This window comes from Megalops cyprinoides, chromosome 25 (genome assembly GCF_013368585.1).
Source record: "Megalops cyprinoides isolate fMegCyp1 chromosome 25, fMegCyp1.pri, whole genome shotgun sequence".
Taxonomy (NCBI): domain Eukaryota; kingdom Metazoa; phylum Chordata; class Actinopteri; order Elopiformes; family Megalopidae; genus Megalops; species Megalops cyprinoides.
Genome location: NC_050607.1, coordinates 13,066,384 through 13,088,820, shown reverse-complemented (window position 1 = coordinate 13,088,820; position 22,437 = coordinate 13,066,384). Strand labels below are relative to the sequence as shown.

Here is a 22,437-nt window from a genome sequence, read left to right as displayed (position 1 = left end):
ACCTTTAGTCTGTGTGATGCACTCTGAGCAGAAGTACAAGTATTATATTCAGTTAGTGAGAGCTAAACGCCCCCTCATTGTAGAAACTGCTACGACTGTGCTTTAAAGATTTGATATTCAACAGGCAAAAGGGTACTTGCACAGCATTACTGCTTTTTTTAAATTTTATGAGTCTTAATTTATTTGTATTTTATGATTCTTGTAAGCTTATAGAGAAGCCTGTATCAAATAAATAGGAAGCAAAGTTCATTTTTTTAAAGGAGTCTGTTTCGTGGCGCACAGATGGTTCCCAATGCTTTAAGAGCCGCTTTTTATATTGAGCAAAAAAAAAAAAAACACAAGTCCATGTGCATGTTAGGGCCATACTTTGTCCTTTTTCTGTACTTCTTAATGAAAATACAGATTACCAGAAAGTGTCTCCTGGTTCTTTCTTGCTCACTATGTGCTTGGACTGTAAACTTCAAAGACTGCTACAACTTCAGAAGCGCTTGCTGCACAAAACATTGGTAGAGCCATTGTACATAATGGATGAACACATGGTCAAAAGCAGTTCCTTCTGACATTGTGTGTCAATGTCAGTCTAGAACAGAAGGGGGATTCGATGGAATAACACAAAGTGAATGTCCAAAACCCTTTGGGGAAAAAAATACATGTGGGCTTTTTATTTTAAACAAGCTATAGCTATGGCTCCCCCTAGTGGCACCAACAGTACCCAGTCAGGGAAATGCAGATCTTTGGTCAGCTCAGCTGAAGGGGCATAGTTGCACTTGCTGGCTGATCAGAGAACAGCTACTCTGAAGGTACCGGGAAGTAGGTCAAGCCATTTCAGCTCGAATGAAACAAAACCAGTTAATCACAAGTCTGGCATAAATAGGCTTTCCACATATCAGAATTGTGTTGTGTATACATTGTAAAACTAGAACCTCATTTATGATCGGAACGTGCACAGGGACCAAACTCTTCAGGGGTGAGTGTTAACCTTTCTGAAATTCTCACAGCCACAGGGGAGCTGAGTCTACATGACGATATGAGTTTGTCTGAATCCTGACAGAGACAAGGACAGCGTGTGAAAGTGAAACGTGTAGTGGTTTATTGACCAATCACTTTTACAAACGCGTCGGGCACCTTTGCACGTGGCTGCCTCCCCTCACCGAAGGCGACACAAAGGACACTTGGAAAATAACGGTGACGAGATCCACTTCGACACGGACTGCCAGGTATAAAAACAAGCGGCATGTATTGTGGACTTGATCACTAGCAATCTCAAGGTGGGGGGGGGACGTTAAGACAGTGTGTGGAACAAATTCACTCTGACATCATTCTGTCCTGTGGGGGAGGGGGGGCTGAACCGGGTTCAGCTGCACTGAAATTCAGGGGAAGGACTCCTCAAAACCCATTTAACAAGAGCACATGTTGCGTATGCTAGAATAAATACTCTACATTAGGCCATTTACAGCAAATAGCCAGAAAAAACACTAAAAAAATAGATCATTCAAGTTTTGAAGAAAACGGAAAACATCTACTGGTACAATTAACGGTTTCTGCAAACACAAACTGATGATGAACTGTAACCTCAATAATCTAAAATTTACAGGTTACAAGACTCCTAACACGCAGCAGTGTCCAAAAGATGTGCTCATTCATACTCATTCTGTATTTTTTTTTCCTTTTTAGCTGAAGAGGCAAGCAGTTTCAGAACTTGCACTAAGTTTCATAATTTTTTTTAAACAAAGATCAGGCGCAATGAGTACAAAACATTCAAGCCGATCACACTCCTGTAAAGCACCGACTTTTCACACTTTCTCTGGCACAGCTCTGTCCAAATCAAAACAGTACCGCTAGAACATCTGAACTATAATACACCGCCTGACGTCAGCTTCTTCCCCTTAACTGATCTTGCATCTTTGAATAAATGAAAAGATAGCAGCAAAATTCAAACTTGACGGAATGTTCCAGAAACCACTCTAGTCCTAATCAAATCCATCTTTTTTTTAATCATTAAAAACGGTTGAATAGACTTCCTTTCATTTTCTAAAGAGTTGAGGCCAGCGTTTTCGCTGATGCAAAAAAAAAAAAAGAGTGACCAAGGCCACAAAAACATTTCAGATTTGTTTTTCCTCCTCCTCCAGATTTCACAGTGGCCATCGATTCGTTTCTGAACTCCCGACTACAATATGTACAGGCATGCAAATAACAGGGGCCTTTATTTCAAAATACTAATGAATTAAGAACATGTGTGAGAGACAAGCCTCAGAGGCTTCACAATGCGGCATCACAGACCTCGTCAGGCCCACGTTACCTTTTACACAGCTGATGGAGGGGAGGGGTCAGGATGCGGGGTCTGGGGGGGGGGTGGGTGCAATCTGTTAAAACCATGTGGCCAGTTTTCAGATTTTGGTGCGTCAGCGGGTAGGGTGGGGAGGGGAGGGGAAGGGAGGGGGCGGGGCTTCACGCCTTCTTCTCCTGTAGCATTTTGTGCAGTTCATCGGCGTCCTCCGCCGTTTTGACTCGGATCAGCAGTGGGACGGGGGCGGTGGGGTTCTTGTCGTCCACGGGCGGGTTGGGCACGCATACCACCATGACGTTGTTCTTGCCCGTCCGTGAGCAGGGCATGGACGCCGGCACCATGATGTTCAGCAGAATGTTTCCTACACAGGGGGTGGAGCGAGAGACCGTCACACACAGGAAGTAGCCAGCTTTCACAAGAACTCCTCACTACATGCTTTACATATGTACACACACAAGTACATATACAGTAAGGATGGTACATTTCAAACATTTCTGGAAACATTTAGTTAGCTGTAGTCAAATTAGCTGTAGGCATACACTATAATGATCACAACATCTACTTGAGGAATAATAAATAATATTTATATCTATTAATATTTTTAAACACAAGGCTCGATATATTGTAAAATAATTTTTATTGTATCATCTTATTCAATCAGGTTGAAATTGAAAATAATGAAATAACTGAAATAACTCCTCTGAATGTATAGCTTTGGTTCTGTTCAAAAGGCAGCATTTTTCTCCATGTGAACGTTGTGCTCATGGCACAGTTACTACAATATATTTGGCAGCATGCCTGCAAGACTCCATATGTCCACTAGGGGGATGCATAAACAGGCATTTGACTCACTGCCAGCTCCAGAGCAAACAGCAGGCCTGGCAGCCATGCTGATCAGGCTGAAAGCACTGCAATGAATATGGAGGTACTGCAGGCTGATTCTAGAGAGGTTTAGCCCCCGCCCTCCTGCCCTGTGATTGGCTGGCTTAGCAGCTTTAAATGGATTCAGCAATTGCTCTCTGCAGAGGAAATCTGCACTGGTCCCCTTTCCTGTTTTTTTAAAGAGAGATGATGCTATGCAATTCTCAGCGCTACCAAAATAGCAGACGCTGCAAATACGGGTTCTCAGAATGAACACAGATACATGTTAGTCTAGTCACTGTGTCAGTATGATTACAAACTGAGTGAGAGCATGTCTCGTTCTGAGCTCCCCATGTTACACAGCGCTTCTCTGTTAACAGTGGTGAAGAGAGTCAGAACCACACAATGTGGACCTGGGCCACTTCAGCCCTGTGATACAGCCGAGCTGGTGCCGACAAACAGGACCAGGTCTGCGGGTAGAACTGCCACACACACAATACATTGTGCTTTGCAGCCTTAACTGCCTAACACTGAGACAGCCCAGTGCCTGAGAGCTCCTAACCTTGGGCCAACCACTTATGCTAATATTGATCTGCAATAGCTGGTGAGACCAGGCTCATAACCTGCAGTGAACTCTGCACACCACCACCAGTCAGTTTGGTGAACTAAACGCCAATCAAATCACTTCACTGATCAGTGGGTCCCAGTTAGTTGACATGTTCATTAAGTGGCACACCGTACCTAGATTGGTGTCGGCACGGACTAGAAGCTGAAGCTTCCCGTCCGCCACCTGCTTCAGATGCAGCGTCCCCACTCCCTTCTCCTTGAACTCGTTCTCCTTCTTGTAAAACAGTTTGCACCTGAAACGTGAGGGAAAACCCAGAGGAATTACACACAGATAACGAAACTTCTTCCACTGAGCATTTCAGCAGTGTCTCAGTCTGAAACCATGGAACTGCAAGCCTGCTGCTCTAAGGCTGTGGACAGTGAGAGTACATGTATGGCAGTGGAGTGGATGATTTGTGTTCATTAAGATGAACATTCCTTAAAAGGTCTGTGATGCCTGGCAGAAGGTTCACTTCATTTCCCTCTCTCTGAAGGTGCTGCATTTGGGGCAGTCTATTTTTGCCTGTCCATCTGCTTCAAAGGGACCCTGAAGGTGAGGCTTGAGAGGGTGAGAGATTTTTGCTCATGCAGTAGATCCATCTTACAGGTTGACCCAAAATACCATGCTCTAGCAGCCGTCTTCAGCCCTCCTTCATTTAACACCGGCACTGCACCAGGGGACACTACGGATACACACAAGCTAACCTACGAGCTGCATAGTTATTTAACATGCCTCACTCCCTTCCTCTGTGTGAGTTATAAGCCTTAGCACTGTCTGACATCACCACACAAACACAAAGAATCCCGCAGGATGGGCAAACTCACTTTTTGGAGTAGAAGGCATCTTCCTCCTTCACTTCCGTCACCACCGGCTTGGGGGGCTCCTCCGACTCCTCATCTGCTCCTCCGTTCTGATCTGGGGGGGGTCAGAGAGACAGAGGGGTCAACACTCCCAAATACAGATTTACAAGGCCTTTCATTACATCTGTGTGCTTTACGTGACCACAGCAGCATCTGTCACCACTGTGGGTGACAGACCGGATTCAGCAGTAAGACAGTCTGTAAGCAAGCAGTTCTTCTGAGGTTCAATCTGCCCATGCGTGCCCCAGTCTCAGTACGGGGTGTCACGCGTCCTCTCAGTGCTGACCCAGTCCTTTTTCATTTCACACTGGAGCGCATTCCATGTTTTGTATGAGCTCAGGATACGTTTCTCTCCTCAGATGCATCACCTACTCCCAGATGACACTTCTCATGCCCACCTGGGGGTCCACGCACCCTCCTGTTCAGAGCTAAGCAGTGGAGGCAGATCCTTCTATGCGGTCACCTCTGCGAGGACAGACGTTTACCGAGATACGCTGCTGAACCGTGCGCTGGGAGAGAGCTGAAATGGCATCTGCCGTGTAAACATGAGAGGATAGCGATGCGCACCAACACCATTTCAGACCAGGGCTGAATCCAGTCTGAGACAGAGACTCTGCCACATAATACAGCGCAGTGAGACCGTAACACCACCATCAGCGGTCACAGCGCTGACCACTGAGCAGCCTCCTGTGGCCATGGACATTCATTAAGCTGACAGACACACAAACGTCTGCTGGCAAAAATCCTCATTTTCACAGTCAAGTAAAACAATCTATGATAAAACAGACTACCTTCCATGACCAAAAACACATTCAGCTTAACCATTACCCACACTGGAAACATTCTGTATCCTCAAAAACAGGCATTGAGGGGAGTTAACAAGTTGCTGTAAAAATCAGTTTACAGTGGATCTGAATCGTACCCCACACACTAGCAAACCCACAGTCTGCCCAAGTTCTGTGTGGAGAAGCCCAGTACCAAGAGGACCTTCCTCAGGCACATCAACCATGAACCAGATTCCTCCGTAACAGCAGCACCCTAATGTCATCATCACGCTTAATTCTGTAACATTTTAAACACAGAAGCAGCAAAACAGCTGCAATAAACTGTGAAAAATCAGTCATGTGTGAACTCCAATTATAGGCAATTAAAACCTCAGGAAATTGAGCCCCATTCTGTTCTCAAAGGCTCCCAGCCTCACGCGACCAATAAACTGCAAAATAATTCATAAATAAGTCAACAAATCAAATCTACGATTCGGGATTACACCTCACAACCGACAGCCTTCAAATGGGATGATGTGCATAAAACACAGACATAAAAAAAAAAAAAAAAAATCAATTCTGCTTTATTTTATACCTTAGTTTCTAAGCAGCTGGCTGACCTGATACAATACCCATGCTTTTGTCTCTGAAGAACGTCCCTATAACTTCACTAAAAACCAAGGGAAATTCAGCATTTTTAAACTGACTGTGCACAAAAAATAAGTTAGACCTATTCTTAGAATCATTAAACACATCTGAATCCTGCTCCCACTTTCTAAACTAAACTGCTATAATCAAAATGAGACTCAACAATACATAAATCATTATGCAATACTCAGTCATACATGACAATTAATCACCCAAATTTACATGTCTCACTCTTCTCCTCAGATAGTGCCATTCAGGATATCAGCGCCCAATTCTAAACTAAAATCTGGTGACCCAAAAGACAACCCCCCTTAACCTGGTTATCCCCTGGATGGCTGATTTGACAGCAAGGATCTCTATCCAGTGCAAGTGCCCTGAAATGGAATAACTACACAGCTTAAATGACACACACTTCTACACACCCTGCCACAGAAAGCAATCCAGAAAAGCACAGCTCCAATTACTCACATATTCTTCCCCAAATCTAGAGCAAGACATTCAAATTGACAAATTCATAAAATCAAGCAACATGAACAACACAGTACTGCAACTTAAAATCTCAAAATCTGAGAGGGTGTTTTTCCAATCCCACATTCTTCCAAGTGTTCTATGCACCTAGCAGCACTAAACAGCACTGAAATTAAAACCCACACAAATTATAATAAGCCTTTCTGAAAAACTAGTCATAAACCTGGACCTTCGTTCTGGCTGTCATTGTCGGGATGATCTGCCCGAAGGCTCTGAATCAGCACTGCCACGACCGTACACGCGCGTGTGTACACACACTTCCACAGATCCAATAATGTAACGATGAAGACTAGGGCTGGCCGTACCTTCAGCCGGGCTGTTGCTGGACGCCTCGGTCTTTGCTGCCCCGAAGGAGAAGGTGGCCGCTGAGGCGGGGGCGGTGGTGGACCCCTGCCCCCCGAACAGGGATCCTGTGGAGCCTTGGCTGGAGAAGGAGAAGGTTGGGGGGGCACCGCCGGCCCCCAGGGTCCCCAGCACAGAGCTGTCCACCTTCTTCCCAAAGTTGAAGGTGACGCCAGCAGGGACCGAGGTGCTCTCTTTCTCCTTACTCTGCGAGAGCACGGCAGGGGCTGCTGTCCCCGACGACGGGGCTAGGCTGCCGGACGTCGCGGGCGCAGCGACCGGCTGAGACCCCCCCTGCTTCCCCCCGGCCCCCTTCTCCTCGCTCTCGGCGGCAGCGGCGGCGGCAGCCCCGTACTTCTGCTCGATGCTGGCCAGGTGCCGCTCGTAGTCCCGGAAGATGGGGTTGAGGTCGCACAGGGGGTTGTCGTTGACATGCTTGGCGATCCAGTCCCTGACGGAGCAGTTGAGCGCGGTCAGCTGCCGGCTGTATTCCCTGCTGTTGCTGCTGCTGCTGCTGCTGGAGCTCTGAGCCAGGCTGGGGGCGGAGCCGTTGGGCTGCCTGCTTGTGACCTCAGCAGCTGGGGGCGTGGAGGAGGCGGGGCCGTTGAATGTCAATGAGCCTGAGATGATGGCAGAAAGAGGGAGGGGGGGAAAAAAAATTGGACAAAAACGCAAACGAACAGCAAGTGCATTTCAGACAGCCCCCTTTCTCTGCCTGCTCTGTGCGCCGGCGCTGAGGCGAACCGTGGTTAAATTCTGAATGACAAAACCCCAGGCCCCTGAGGGACTCCCGCTGATCAGCGCTCCACCGTCAGCCTGGCTGCAGCCACACGCGCCCCCCCCTCCCTCAGCTCACTCCACACGCGCCGCTCAGATGCGCACACACTCCGGCACACAGCCCACTCACACTCATTAGCTGCAGCTCCCCCTTGCAGGCACAGGCAGCTGCGCAGCCCCGTCCCCGGCGGGGCGCCTCTGCTGCACCTCTGAGCAGGGCACTTAACCCGAGCGGCTTCCGTAAACGGCCAGCCATACAAACAGCCTGCAAAACGCAGGCCACGTCACCCTGAACAAAGGGATCCACCAAGCAGGTGAAAACACTACTAAAGCAGAACTCAGCCGCTGCAGAGCCTTCTTCTCCTTCCCTGTAATGCTCTTTTTATCCCACGGGTGATTGACACTAGCCTATGTGCAGGAGAACTGGAGCAAGGCTGTGAATAATATGACTGAAATCACATTAAAAAACGTATACTGTACTACTGGAAGCTTAGAATGATGCAGCATGCAGTGCTCACTCTGAGGAAGTAATTCACCATTAGCCATTTAACCACCAGTGGTCAAAACAGCTGCATTGTATAACTGACCTTTAGATCAATCTCCTTCAAGCAATCACAAAAAATCCTGAATGTTAAGCACAATGAGATTAAACTGAAATAGATTCATATGTGTTGGAAGAATTCCGTTAGACTTTGATCTTAGAAAAATTAATTCCCCAATGTAAATATATTTATATACACAACACTTGTGCTAATCTCTGACATCTACATATCCTAAATCAAATGGTGGAATAAATTTTTTGTTTGACTTTCATTCCAAAATACAGGCTAGCGTAAACCCAGACCAGTTCAACAGTCCTAAATACAAGCACACCCCAATACGTCACAGGACTTCCAAGCTCCTCCGAGTCCTTCTTTACCTGTGGTTGGTCAACAACATTTCATTCAGTCCCTTTCCCATTCTACCCGTTTAGGGGCTGTAGGAGGCATATAGCCAGAATTTCAGCCTACCATGGCCCTCTGTATGACAGTTTAAAAATGATCAATGCAAAAAATGATTCACTGGTAACACCATGGACAAAAAGAAAAACCGGCAGGACCTGCTCTGATATCAACAGTCCATCCCATGAAATGGATGATGTAAAAGACAGCTTTTACATCTAGGACAGCTGTTGTTGTTATCGCCATCCATGGCATCAATGGCGATAACAACAACAAGGAGGTGCACAGCTCCAATGCGCCCTGTTCTGCAACAGCAGCACTGCTAGCCATTACCTTCAGATTGCACAAGACGATCATTCCTGATGTACAGTGTAATCATTTTCATGTGACGTTATTTAACATTATCAACTGTCTTGACAATCAGTGACACTCAGAACTTAGAACCGCGTGGGTTGAAGCCAGTGTCTAAAACATCCCATGGTCTTCAGGCCATCAAAGGTTTAGAATAAAACAAGGGAGTAGGAGAAACTGAGAGACCAATAGCAGCATTCTCCAGACTCCACCACTCAAACAGGGGGGAGTAATACGCAAGTATAATTTATACACCAGACATAACACAGCTCCAATACAAGCTTTGGAGAGTGTGATATCCCAGCATGCTTTGGGTGCCTGAGACCCTTACCGGTGGGTGTGCTGGCCGTGGCAGTGGAGGTGAAGGCGGCGAAGGAAGGGGTGGTGGTCGCTCTGCTGTTCCCGTTGGCAATGCCTGCCAAGGACTTAAATCCTGTGCCGTTTCCAAAACCGCCAAACCCTGCTCCCCCTCCCGTCGCAGACGGATTCAGAGAGAACCCTTTAAATGCTTTAAAAGCTGTCCCGCTCTCGCCCTGGAGCAAAGAGAAGAGGCCCATCAATTATTGATACACATTATAAAAGGCAAAAATGCATCAGCCATCGTTGGCTCCAAGAACTACAGCGCTGCACTCGGTTACTGCTTACCTCTGTTCCTGGTGTCCGACGCTTCGCCTTTTTAATAGGCCTGTTCTTCAGCACATCTTCACTTGCGATGGAGAATGTCCCCGCCTGGAACAAGACCAACACATTGCTGTTCTTAATATTGTACACAACAGACGTTTAAGGCTTAATATGGCAATAAACTCCTTGGATTATGTTCCACTCAAAGACACTTCAAAACAAAGAGAGATGGACTGATTCCATGTTCTACTGCAGAGCAAACTGGACTAAATGAGAAGTCAGGCTGTTCTCTGCGTCCCAGTTTGCCATCTGCTGAATGTGATCTTGGCCCCATCACAAATAAAAACTACAGTCGTGTAGGATCAGAGCTTGTTTCCTATTAGACAGCAGACAGAGACGCCTCTTTAAAACAAGGGACACACAGGTCAGGGAAAAACAATCCTTTCTCATTAACATAAATATGGTTTCTTGTCACTCTCCCTTGGTCAGGACATTGTTATGAGCGATGGCGTGGCTGTACACACAACAGCAGAACCTCCTAAAATGCGACTTCATGTTGGTCAATCCTGCACTCAGCCAAAAGCCTGTCAGAGATGGTTGATGTTTTAATCCATGAGCCTCATCCACATATCAGGCCAGCAGTGTGTCAAACTCGGACTCTGCCATGAATGCCTTACTTTCACTCCCACTTCCTTCGCGGATATTGCTCCTACCAGCCTTTACGCAACTTTCACTAGCACCGGCTGTCACGTTGACTCTCCGCGCCGGCGGGGCTGCTCTCGGACGGTGTGAATAACTTCGAGCATACCTCCTCTCCTTCATCTTCCTGATCCCAGTTCCTGTCATTCAGCTCCTTGTCCGCGATCCTCTTCGCCATTACAACTCCACTCTCTGCTAACAAATGCGAATCCATGTCAGACATGTTTTCCGGTACCAGTTTGCTAGCTAACTGGCATAACGCGATTCTATACAGGTAGCCAGGTAATTTAATACAATATCTCAGTATTTCTTTGTATGTCTGTATACCTTGATATTAAAGTCATCATTATGTTAGCATTGGAAATATAAATTCATCTCGAAACAGTTAGCCGGTTAGCCATTCAGGAAAAGTCATGCTTTAGCTAGCAGTACGAAGAAACTGTAGCAAGCTAACGTTGGACATGTAGCGAGCTAACTGTAGCAATCTTAACATCTAGACGTAACGGTAGTTACGGTGTGGCCAACACTCCGTATGCCGGAGCTATCTAGCTTGTCGGCTAATGTACACCGCACAATGACTTGTTTAGATTTAACTTTGCAAACGGTGAGAGAAAACTAGCAACCGGTGTTAGCCAGCAAATGTGACTGGCTGTGTCAACCAAACGGTTTCACAAAGTTTTACGGTACCTAGCTAGGTATTAAACTGTTAGATTGAACACCATACATACCTTCTCTAGTCTCAAATGTTCTCTGATCTCCACTGAAAGTAAAATAAGTATTATGTTGCCCCCGATTGTAGTCTATACACCTGTGTCAATTTCACTCTCGCCCCACTTCACGCCGCCATTTTATAAAACGGAATAACCGCGCGCCTTGTCTCACCATTGCGCAAGTGTGAAAAGGAAGAGCTACTCCAAGTGCACCATGGGAGTTGGAGTGTTTGCGAAAACTTAGCAACATACCTTTCAATCTTAAATATCATTATCGTTGAATATTTACTGGAGTTATTCCGGTTCAGTAGTACGTTTGGCTCAAGGGTAGCCTCACCCGGATGCGAATTTGCCATCTTCAGGTGAAAAAATCCATCGTCTTCAACACTATGTCATATTTTCAAAATATTTTCCCACTATAAATAATACCGTGTTTTTTTTTACATTTTTAATGGCATTAGCCAATCCGCCAAAAAAACTTGAGCACAGTATGAGCATACACTGACATTTGCATTGCAGCCTTTGCAATATATATTTATTGTATCATCAATATGCACTACAGCACATGAAATGCTGTTATGTGAATTGTACATGTCATGTATATATGTGCATATGCAGTCTGGATCGGCCAGTCGGAACCTCCTATGATCAGGGTATTTCCAGAGCAGAAACCACCTAAAATACCTCAGATATGCATCTGTTATGATTTCCTGCATTCCACCAACATTCCACCTCCTGTTAGTTTGCAGTTATCCGGGTTCTGCCAATCAACGCAGCACCGCGTAGCCTCAGCTCCAGCCTGGTCCCAGTGCTGCAGGAAACAGGAGGAAACAAAGGCAGAGTGCTTTAGAGTTTGGGGGCAGCTGGCCAAACTCCAAGCTCTCAGGATCCCACATGGTTTGCCTGCCAAGCAAAGAACAGGTGCTGGAGAAAAGAGGAAATCAGCTGAGAGCCTACCGCAGCAGCGGGAGGCCCCAGCCACCTGGCATAGGAGAGAGATGGGTGTGGCACAATCAAACAGTGAAATCCAGCTCATATTAAACTTAAATGTCCTCAAGAGTTCTATGACCAAAACAGAGGATCTTTTGTCTGTGAGCATTTACATACAGGGAGCACGCATTCTCAGTTTCCCTGGAAGCCCATGGAAGCAGTGAGGCTTGAAGTATATCGAAGCCAAACAGGGAGAAACAAAACAGCATCTATGAGAATTAATCTTAGGGAATCTTCTGCATGGTGGTTCACTGATCCAAACTGAACTGTCTTGGGCCATTGTTTTTCTACATGCGTTTGGAGGGCTACTTCAGGCTTTTTCCCGAAACCCCTATGATGCTTTTTGTTGTGCAGTGAGCTTTCAGAGCTCCAGTGAGCTGTATCAATGAGGACATCTGTGGTCCCAGCAGAGCCTGTTACACAACCCCATAACGACAGTGATCTTTAAACTCACAAAGACTTGAGTGTGGTGGGCCTTCTAAGCCTGCTGAGCTGTGAAGATTACAGGGGCACCGCCTACTCTATTGGGGGCCCACTCTCTATAGACACACTGTGTGCTGTACAGGCAGCCAATCAGGAAGGCCACACCCTTTCAGACTTCAGTCATCTTCTCCTATATTGTATGTTCTGCCTTTAGCAAACAATCAAGGACCACTTCACCCAAAATCAATCCTAATCCAAACCAGAATTTTTAACATTAACATTAATCCAGTGGTCAGACCTGCCTGAGAGGAAAGAATCAAGGCTGAGCAAGTGTGAATGTGATCTCTGTTTCTTAAAATACTTTAGTTTCATCACAGAGGTCTTAGATTGAAGTGATGGCAGCCTTGGTAGAGGCATGTAATATTGTTGCGGCAGTAGTATTGTTAACATCTTTGAGAAGGTGATTAGCATCGGGGATGATGATTATTGGAGTGTCCATGTTTTATGTTGTCCAATCCCACTGGCATATTTCTCTGCCATCTAAGTCACGTTTCTGGCTTTCCTGATCCGTTTACAATGAAGGGTATGAATAGACATCTATCAAACGTGCAAGTTTGCCCATATCTTACATAAAGTTCTTTCTATCCTTACTGCATTTAAAAATCAAATTAACATTAATGTCCTTGCTACTGTCTTAAATAAATCAGGGAACTTGATTAGCATTGCCGTATCCACTTATAATTGCTTTTCCATTCACATGACATGCAAATGCCAATTAGGTCATTGAAAAGTGCCATTATAATTATCTACACCATTAGCACAGCGTCAAATGGCTGCTGGAGTGAAAAGTGGCTGATCATGAAACAATATACATTTTCCTCCTTTTTTAAAAGTTAATTATATAAAATGCTTGTATGACACAGGGATACATAATAAACTATATTGATTTTGTTCCATGTCTCAGTGAGGCACAAAAATGGAAGACATTCATATTATGGCAAATTTTTAATTAATGTACTTTTTGTGATAAAGTGCATTAATCGGGCTAATGCCTTCTAGTGGCTGAGGAGGGCATTAAATGGATACAAAAATATTGATTAATATTTCACTTGGACTTAATGGAATATATCAGGCAATCTCTCACCGTTGTGTGTTTGGTGCTGGGTTTTTGCCATATGCAACCCTTCAAAAAAATTTGTATACTCCTTCACTTTGACATTCTCAAAGGGTAGTAAACCCTGAAAAATAACACTGAGGTGCTTGCCTCATTAAGCTTCATAAAACAACCTCACAAAAACATTGTGCTATGATCTCACCAAAGGAAACCCAGAGTATATCTGGAGTCTGTCCAATCTAAGACGGGCACTTTTTGTGGTGTGACTACGAAGGCAGCATGATAAAAAGTGAATAAACATGACCAAAACTTTAAAAGAACACTTTTTCCACACTGGGTTTGCTCAGCTCACTTGATCACTCGGTCGCATCTAGGGTAGGTATGTGGTACTAATTCTGTCTTGAAGTTCACTAATAACATGGGCAGGTGCTGGATTTAATTCAAACCATGAATCAAAAATGAACAGCCTGGTCCTCTGCCCTATCATATTCCAATTATTCCAGTGCATGCACAGATTGAATTAGTTACACCTACGTCTTTGGCATATCATTAAAGAAAAATGGGCTGCCAATTACAGAAGTAGAAAACACGTTCTTCAGCAGCTACTCTGAACAGTTCATTTAATTTCATAAGCTAAATATTTACAACCCCATGAAGCTGTCTGGTGCAATGTTGCCGCAGGACATTAGAGATTTGTGTGCTTTTATTTGTTCAGGAGTTCACTTCATTCACACAGTCTGCATCAGCTTCAATATTACCTCTGCAAAAGATAAACCCCACCAAGGGAAATTATGCCATTAATGAATGAATTTGCCTGTCAGTCCGATCAAAGACAGCTGATTAAAATGGTCTGCTCGGTTCAACGCATTGTGTCTGGCAAAACTGATAGTGTCAAATACAATCAAATTGAAATTAAATTATCATAATTAATAATTCATATTAAATCCTCAAACTCCTCCAGCGGAGGTGCCCATGCCAAAGGGCTGTGTCATCGCTATTATGTGTGGTTCATATAAATTATTCAAATTAATTATGCAAAAGGGTGTCTATGTATGAATATGTCCTTCAGAGAGTGTGTATTAGCAGGATCAACTAGTTACAACTAGGATGGAAAAGAATCTACTGGACTACAGCCATCTAGGAACAGTACAGAACAGGTCTGCTGAGACCATGGCATATGTTATGGTTTTACCTCTATTATGCAAAGCAGTAAGCACCTACCACACACACTACCGTAAAGAAAAGAACAGTATATTAATAATTGCCTAGACATATACGATATCTATGTGGTGTCAGTCAGTGTAGCTTAATATAGCCTTGTTTTCTTCATTTGCACTATACTGTCTCCCATCACTGAGCAAACCTCTTGCACCTGATTGTCTATTCTCAGCACGTTCAGCTGATTGTATCCACAGCCATCCTCACACAATGTGTCGCAGTCCCTGCTGGCGCCCTCTACTGTTTCAACAGCTTATTGACTGGCCTCTCATGCTGAAAAAATAATGCTTGGTAGCAGCAAGGGCAAGAAGAAGGCCTGAATCTCAGAGTCTCTGTGGCTTTAAATCAGTTGTCATATTCAGCAATTGGGGAAACCTACTGTATTTCCTAATTTGTTCCATGCAAACCTAAACTGTATAACTGTATAACTTTCACTGGAATTTGATCCAAGTGTGCACTGAAAAATTTGTTAAAGACCTTGTGGTAATTTTTTTTTTTTAATTATCATTATTTTTCCATTTTCAGTGACATTTACATTTATTCATTTGGCAGACACTTTTATCCAAAGCGACTTACAAGTGAGGTACAATGAAGGAGGCAAAACAGTAATAAGGCAACTCTGCACACTATCTGTAGATACATGCTGCTGTGTATTTTTGCAATTACTAAGTAGTTCAGTGTTCTGGATTAAATTTGCTCCTGCGTGTGAAAAACCAAATAAAGCATTGTTTTCAGCTAAGGATGTATTGTAGATAATAATAATGATAACCATGCTGAAAGCCCAAGCAAACCCCAGGAGCTATCCCTACACTTCAGCTTCCTGCTGTGTTCTTTGTTTTTGAAATGTAAAAGCAGCCGTTGCTCTAATTTTGGAAGTAACCAAATGCTGTTTTCATACAAGTAAATTAGAATGCATGCCAGGGAGTTTTGGGACTGAGCACTGCATTTGACGATGAACAGTAAAAAAATCCGCAGCTTCTCTACTTACAAGTATTAAAGTACAATGTTTCAGCTCAGATAATAGTAACACTGGGGAAAGTGCTACTTCTGAATACAGTTAGAAACAGTGAAGATTTATGTCTGCTATGAACAAGCTGACCACACAGACATGCAATGGAAGCCTTTTCCACCTACAGTAGCTACTAGAACACTGGCACTTTATCCGCACTTTCTACAAGAGCAATTTACTATATGGTACAAATATAATAAAATGCCTGTGTAATCATTAAATATGTGACTCCTTACATGTAAGATATTTTAGTAACTAATCAGACTTTGAAGACAATCATGAATTCACTTTTAGAGCTTATAACTCAGGTACATTTTTAAAAAGGCTTCAATGCTTATATTATGTTGTATCACTACATGTATTAACTTTAAACCAACATGACCAACCAAAGTCATTTTTATATAAGATTCAAAAGCATACCTCTTCTTTGATACCAGGTAGCCTACTACAAAGACAGTTTATCATCAAAGTCCTCTCCATTCAATGGCTGATGTGAGATGCCAGATCCCATAAGTGTCTACAGCTTCTATCTTTTAAAGGCATTGTTGTATGTAAATAATATATATTTTGTGTCATTCATGTACACTAGATTCTCATCTTACTAAAGTCTGTAAGCAGTGCATTTTCAAAACAGATTCAAACCTGATAAAAGCGACAAAGTGAAAACACTTCTTAATTAACCTCCTGTCAACACATACAACAAAAATACTCCCTCTCATTCTTCACCTGTATTTTTATTTGTGCTTTAAGCTGCACATATCTATATGCTCCATATTTTCCACATACAGATATAGACTTTAGAATCAGTTTGATGTATCACAGTTACTGTAGCCAGGTGGTGATACTGTTGCCAGCACACAAACCATGCCATTTTAAAAGGGCGTGGAAGAACGTCGTTTCACCTGTTTCAAATGAGTGATAACACTGCAGATCGGCGACCCAGCGTGCCTGACTGAAGATGTCTTACATGTACAGGAAAACAACACTTAACTCGAGTATAACGATATTTGGAAACATTAGGCAAGATACAAAGTTTCAGTTTTTGGTTGAAAAATGTGCCGTCGGGCAATGGAACGTGCATTCCAACTTAATCTGTAGAAAAAGGTAAAGCAACGCCACTTGTCACGATCACAGAGGGTAATCAACGTTAATGAACCACCATTAAGGAAACGGAGGTCATGACCCCTATACACCTATCACGTGAAAATGCTTCTGCATGGCCACGGTAGGTTTCTGTCTCTTTTTAAGAAAATAACTTTAACAAAATACGGTTAACATAAACAAACCAGCTGCGCATAATTCGGAGATCTCTTCGCTATAAGTACGAAAGTAGGGATGCCGAAATTATTCCCTTTTCATATCTCCAGCAACACAAACATGCTAAAATATTGGCCCAGTTTTCAACTAGTGGCACTCGCCTGGTTTATATGAGCTCGCGACTCCAATCGCCATAGTAACGGATAGGCCGCGCTAAACGGCATACTGGACATTTTTATTGATCCGAAGTGAAGTGGACACCTGAGGTAAAACATTTTTATTTACTTTCTTTATTTATCTGTCTTAATAATGCTGAAAATCTTCAATAATTACGACTTAGTTATTACACTTTCATATTTACATATACGTGTCTTCATTTGGCACTTATTTATCCGAATATATTAATGAATAGGCTACAGATTATGCTTACCGACAACATTAGCAACCTTCTGGGTAGCTGCTAGTTTTCACACTTGCAGAAACAGCGTTATTCCTAAAAAATAACAAAGGTCACGGCTGGTTAACTAGCTGGCACGTTGTTACAGTTGACTGATTTAGTCAGACAGATAAGAGAATAGCCTCAATAAATCCTGAAACCGTTGTAGTTTAACTTGGTTTCTGGGAATATATGTCCTTAACATCAGATTTCTGCATTCGTTTTTTTCAGACATAGAAGACAGCTATAGAAAATTCAAATAAAGACCAATATTTACCTGTGAAAGATGACAGTTAACTAGCTAACGTTAACAAACTGCTGTTCTTCAACTTACAGTTAGTGCGAAGGGAAGACGGCAGTCCAGTCCCGAGGACACTAGCCAGCTACCTAGTTGTGGTGAGTTGACTCCATTCGACATGTGGCCCGGTTATGAAATTGTATTTTGGATTATTACAGTTTAATGTGGAATATTTAAAGAAGGGTAGCGAGCAGTTTCGTCTTCCGTCCTCTGAAAGCATTCAGTGTGTAACGGCTGATGCGCATGTCCATGGTAAAGGTTACTACATAACTTTGCTGCTGGAGTGCTTTTGACTGAGCCATAAACACAAAATTTCACGAATAAAATTCTAGGTTGATAATACAAGCTAAAACAATCTTTTTCATCAACCAAGGCTTTACACAGATCAGAACCAGTTCACAGCCAGTTCTCTCTCTACACTGCAGTTTAGATGAGTGTATTACTATATGGATAAAAGGTTGAATGCAGCACTACCTTTTCAATTACAGTGTACAGTGGAACATTTTATGTCACTTCATAGATACCCCTGTCCACATCATCTATCTCTGAATTAATTAATAACTGGATTTTAATCAAAGCAGCAAATGTTAAGTAAGCCATTCAGATAAAGTAGCCTACCTTGCAAGTGTACACCAATAGTTCTTGTGGTAACAAGGCACTAACCCCAATTTCATGCCTCCTTGTTACAGGCCTGAGCAACAGCATCTTGGCAATGGGACACCTCTCAATAAACGCTAAGATGCCCCTGGAACATTGTGCACCCTGTTCTGATGGCTGAAACTTTGGTATTACTCTAGATTTCCTGTTCTCAACTGCCTTCATACAATGTGATTTTCTCTGAGGGAGAAATGGCACATTGGTGGTAAGTCTTGTTACTGTGACTATGGCCTTTTTGTGCTGAATGAAATTCCAGGTGTAAATCTGCTATAAGTCTCTACCCAGTAATAGGCTGAGTCTGTGTCCTGTTTGTATATTATGAAAGAGACACAGTGCAAAAGATTTCTGGAGGCCATGGGGGTGAGGTAGATACTCCTGGAATCAAGATTGCTCTTTAACTGAAGTATGTGATTGGCAGCTGCTGTCTTTGTGACAGAGAGAATGGAGGAGGATAAAGGAGCATAAAGCCGTGCATTTGTGCTGAGGACCCGTAGATGAGGGCTTTGCCTTGCTGACAAAATGCAAGATCGGTCCTATTAATATCTCCGGATACAAAAACATAAGATTTGGGGTTTGTGTGAAACACGCTGTGGCCTAAATGCCGCTCAGACCACAACAGCAATATCTACTAGTCTCTCATAAATAAAAAGGATTTTGAGTTTGGTCATATTCAATATTGCTTATGCTTAAACTGGTGCAGTCTGCAGGGTGGAAAAGTTTGATGGGCATAGAAAAAAATTGTCATATCATTGTAATGATTCAGAGTCTTAGCTGTTCACCCTTGTTAATGAGGAGGTACGTTAGCATAAACTGCTGAAACTGCTTAACACAATCAGGGACTGTGGCTAGTTTGTTTGCACATGGAGAAAAAACCTTTTTTTAATGAACAAGTCATTATTTTTCCTACAGATACAAAACTGAACATGGGAATTAAATGAGACGTTGTAAATTAATGGCACAATTAATGCTTGAGTTAGCAGATTACTATTTTTTGCCACATTTTGATTTCATAATCATTTGGCTCTTGGGTTTCATGCTTCACTGAACTCATTTTATTCCAGTGATGATCCATAACAGCAGATACTTCATAATGCAAACATCATGTAACCCCCCATTTTAACCCCTGGCATATGATCTCATTTCGTTTATTTAAGGTAAATCACAAGCAATAATACTACTATCCTGAATTTGCCATTCACACCATGAGTTTATCTGACGGTGATTATCTGCATGTTAATCGATTTGCATAAGTATGCTTACCTGGTTATTGATGGAACATGGTGTGTGCTAAGTGTCCCCCCCCCCCAATATTATTCCTTGCTGGCTTTGACCTTTTTGGTGGATATGTGCAGAGACTCTTCAGCTTGACAACCTCAGGAGGGTGGATGTGGTCCAGCTATGGGCCCCAGATCAAACCATTCGTCATCTCCTCTCCATGTGTTTTTTTTCCCCTTCCCCAGTTTGCATGCTTACTCATGATTAAGCAAAGGCATGGCGAACGCTTAAAAGATTATGATAAATGCTAAGTATTGCCCGAGGCGCTTCTTCCTCTTCTGTGTGAATGATAATTACTGTGACATCATTGTCGAAGCGACAGATCTTCTATTCCAGGAATGTCTATTGTTCAGTTATTCACCCTTGGGATGCTTTCTTTTACTTTTTAGTCGGAAACTTTCTTCCCATCCAGCGACACAGTAGGATGACTGGCAGATGTTTTGCCACAGTCAAAATGAATAGTAATACAATATGTAATTAGCATAGTTCATGTGGTGATGTTGTATAAAGTTAATAAATAACAATGAGTATCAATAAGGGCTATAAATAGCAATATGCCAAATTGTATGTCTACTGTCATATCAGCTAGCATACATCACAACACATGAGCCAGTTAAGCTTGTTTTGTTGGGTAAGTATATGTGTATTTAGAAGAAAACGTCATTTATTGATTCTTGTACTGGATAAAATGAAAGCTGTGTGCATGAAAGATCTCTCTCTCTCTTTCTCTCATATGTTTATATTGTGTGTGTGTGTGTGTGTGTGTCTTACCCCTTCACTATATGGGAGGGTTAAAGTTTAGGATGAATTCTGATTTAAGTCTTAAATGTGCCATTTGATGCAGAGGGCAGTCTCGGACTCCTGGGCTCTGAATATTAATATTAATGATGTACTCGGTACTCGGTGCGTTCTGCTTAAGTGTTTCTGAACTAAAAAAATTTCCCAGATATCTGCAAACTGCAGTAGGGACTTCAGCAGATTATTCCAAGGTGTGAATTAACCGTCTTCACTCACCATCTTTTGCCAATATATTCATTCATTGACAGCTGTTGTGATGATGATTAATACATATTGCCTTTGCTGTATTGAGCTGCTGCAGCAGACCAGCACTTCAGCAGTTGTGAATAGAATATCTTATGAAGATCCACCTCACCACCTGTGTACATACAGTGTAATGAAGGCCCTTGTTGACCTTGCCTTTAATGGTCCTGATTCTTATCATTTTGCATTTTAAAGTTATTTCAAATCAGTGAGAGCATTTGGTGCCCTGCATTCAGGGATGTTTTTTATATGTTTACTTTGTACATACCAGTATTCTTGTCACATATCACAATAGATTTTCACTTAATGTTAAACAGTTATTGAATGTCAGTGTTGTTCTCAGTTCTTCGGTGTGCTTCAGATAAATTGTTCAAACTGTTAAAATTGTTGGAATGACATTCAAATGAATTATATGTTAATCATGTAACTAGACAGGCTAAAATGACTTGACAGTAAGATACAATCAGATCTGCCATCATTTCATTGGTGCTGGAACATATTTATACAACATTTGCCATTGATTTAACTTAATAGTTACTTAAATGTGTTTCCTTAATATTTCACAAAGAATAATTCAAACAAGTAATTTATTTGCACATTGTATAGATAAGAAATTATTCCATGATTCCACATAAATGCGAGAGTAAACATTCAACATTTGCCTAAAAAGAGCATTATATCTAAAGCAAATTAATTTGATTTAGAGGGCTATCAGAAATCAACCTATATACATAGGCCATAATGAAATCTCTCCCGCAGAGTAATTAGCGTTTAATTCATCATCCTAATTTAAACCGACAGCTATAATATTTCTAACTATTGTTTTGTTTATTTATTTATTGTGTGTGTGAAAAGTGTAAGGCTGAACAAAATGTACCAAGCATCGTCGTCAGGAATCACACCTAAAACAAAATACACAGCAGTAACTATTTTGCTGTTGTTCCAGTGCGCAAACAATGACGCCAGCGTGGCGAAGCCAGCTGAAAGCATCTCGGAATCGAATGCGACTGCTGGTCATTTTCAGAAAGCAGTTCAAGAGTTTCACCACTGAGCCATGAAATGAAAAGTAACAGCTGATGTAGCGCCGCAGCAGCAACAGCGGGCTTCAGACCTGTGTCGGGTGGGGGAGGGGACTCCGCCTCACGCTGAAAAGTCCTATTTTTTAAGTCGCTGAAAGCACTTGACATATTTTCGTTCACGATATACAGCAAAAATGTTTCTCAATATGTGACTGTAGTCGCTATATTTCAGCTGTATTCGGAAATGTATCGATTAAACAATTGCCCTTCATAGAACGAAAACGCTGGTTTGGCAAAAAAGGAAAAAAAAAAATCCCCCGGGGGGGTTTGCATTAAATTAACATGCCCAATAGAGTGTGGCTCAAGGCTAGTGAACTCCATGAATAAATAACTTCTTTAAGAACAGCTATGGACCGGTTATTTGTGAAGAAAGGGAGTTTTGTCTTGGATGTTAAAATGCGCGTTGCAGAACACCGTCGCTGTCCATGGTACTTTATTTTGTTCACTTCCACTGTTTGACGAATGTTAACCCTTTGGACTTATTTTACTCGTCTCCAGAATAAGAGTTATATATAAGGGAAAACTTATTATTAATTAATATACTATATAAAACATTGTGTATTTCTGATATTGATATTGGTATGAAAATGTAAACCACTACATTTTAAATTGCTTAATGTCTTTTGCCTGTATGGCCTGTTTCA

General features: G+C 42.6%; 1 protein-coding gene across 2 annotated transcripts; it reads right to left on the bottom strand.

Annotated features, from left to right (window-relative positions):
• Positions 1–666: 666 nt before the first annotated feature.
• On the bottom strand, positions 667–11,130 carry nup50 (nucleoporin 50). Of its 2 annotated transcripts, none has more exons than XM_036520091.1 (8): positions 11,015–11,130; positions 10,396–10,481; positions 9,612–9,695; positions 9,298–9,499; positions 6,861–7,517; positions 4,580–4,670; positions 3,890–4,008; positions 667–2,648 (listed from the first exon to the last, which is right to left on the bottom strand). In XM_036520091.1, exons 2-8 carry the CDS (start codon positions 10,462–10,464, stop codon positions 2,449–2,451), a joined length of 1,422 nt encoding a protein of 473 aa, XP_036375984.1. In that variant the 5' UTR covers positions 10,465–10,481; positions 11,015–11,130; the 3' UTR covers positions 667–2,448. The 2 variants fall into 2 exon arrangements, with proteins under 2 accessions (XP_036375984.1, XP_036375985.1); XM_036520092.1 differs by having other exon boundaries at positions 10,396–10,478.
• Positions 11,131–22,437: the final 11,307 nt, after the last annotated feature.

What these genes read in the sequence shown, in the direction of transcription:
- nup50 (XM_036520091.1), bottom strand. Translation starts at nt 10,464, where the DNA reads ATGGCGAAGAGGATCGCGGACAAGGAGCTGAATGACAGGAACTGGGAT. An exon ending in CAGCAACAGCCCGGCTGAAG is followed by an intron (nt 4,671 to 6,860) that starts GTACGGCCAGCC and finishes GACCCCCCCCAG; the next exon opens with ATCAGAACGGAGGAGCAGAT. An exon ending in GATGCCTTCTACTCCAAAAA is followed by an intron (nt 4,009 to 4,579) that starts GTGAGTTTGCCC and finishes CTCACGTTTCAG; the next exon opens with GTGCAAACTGTTTTACAAGA.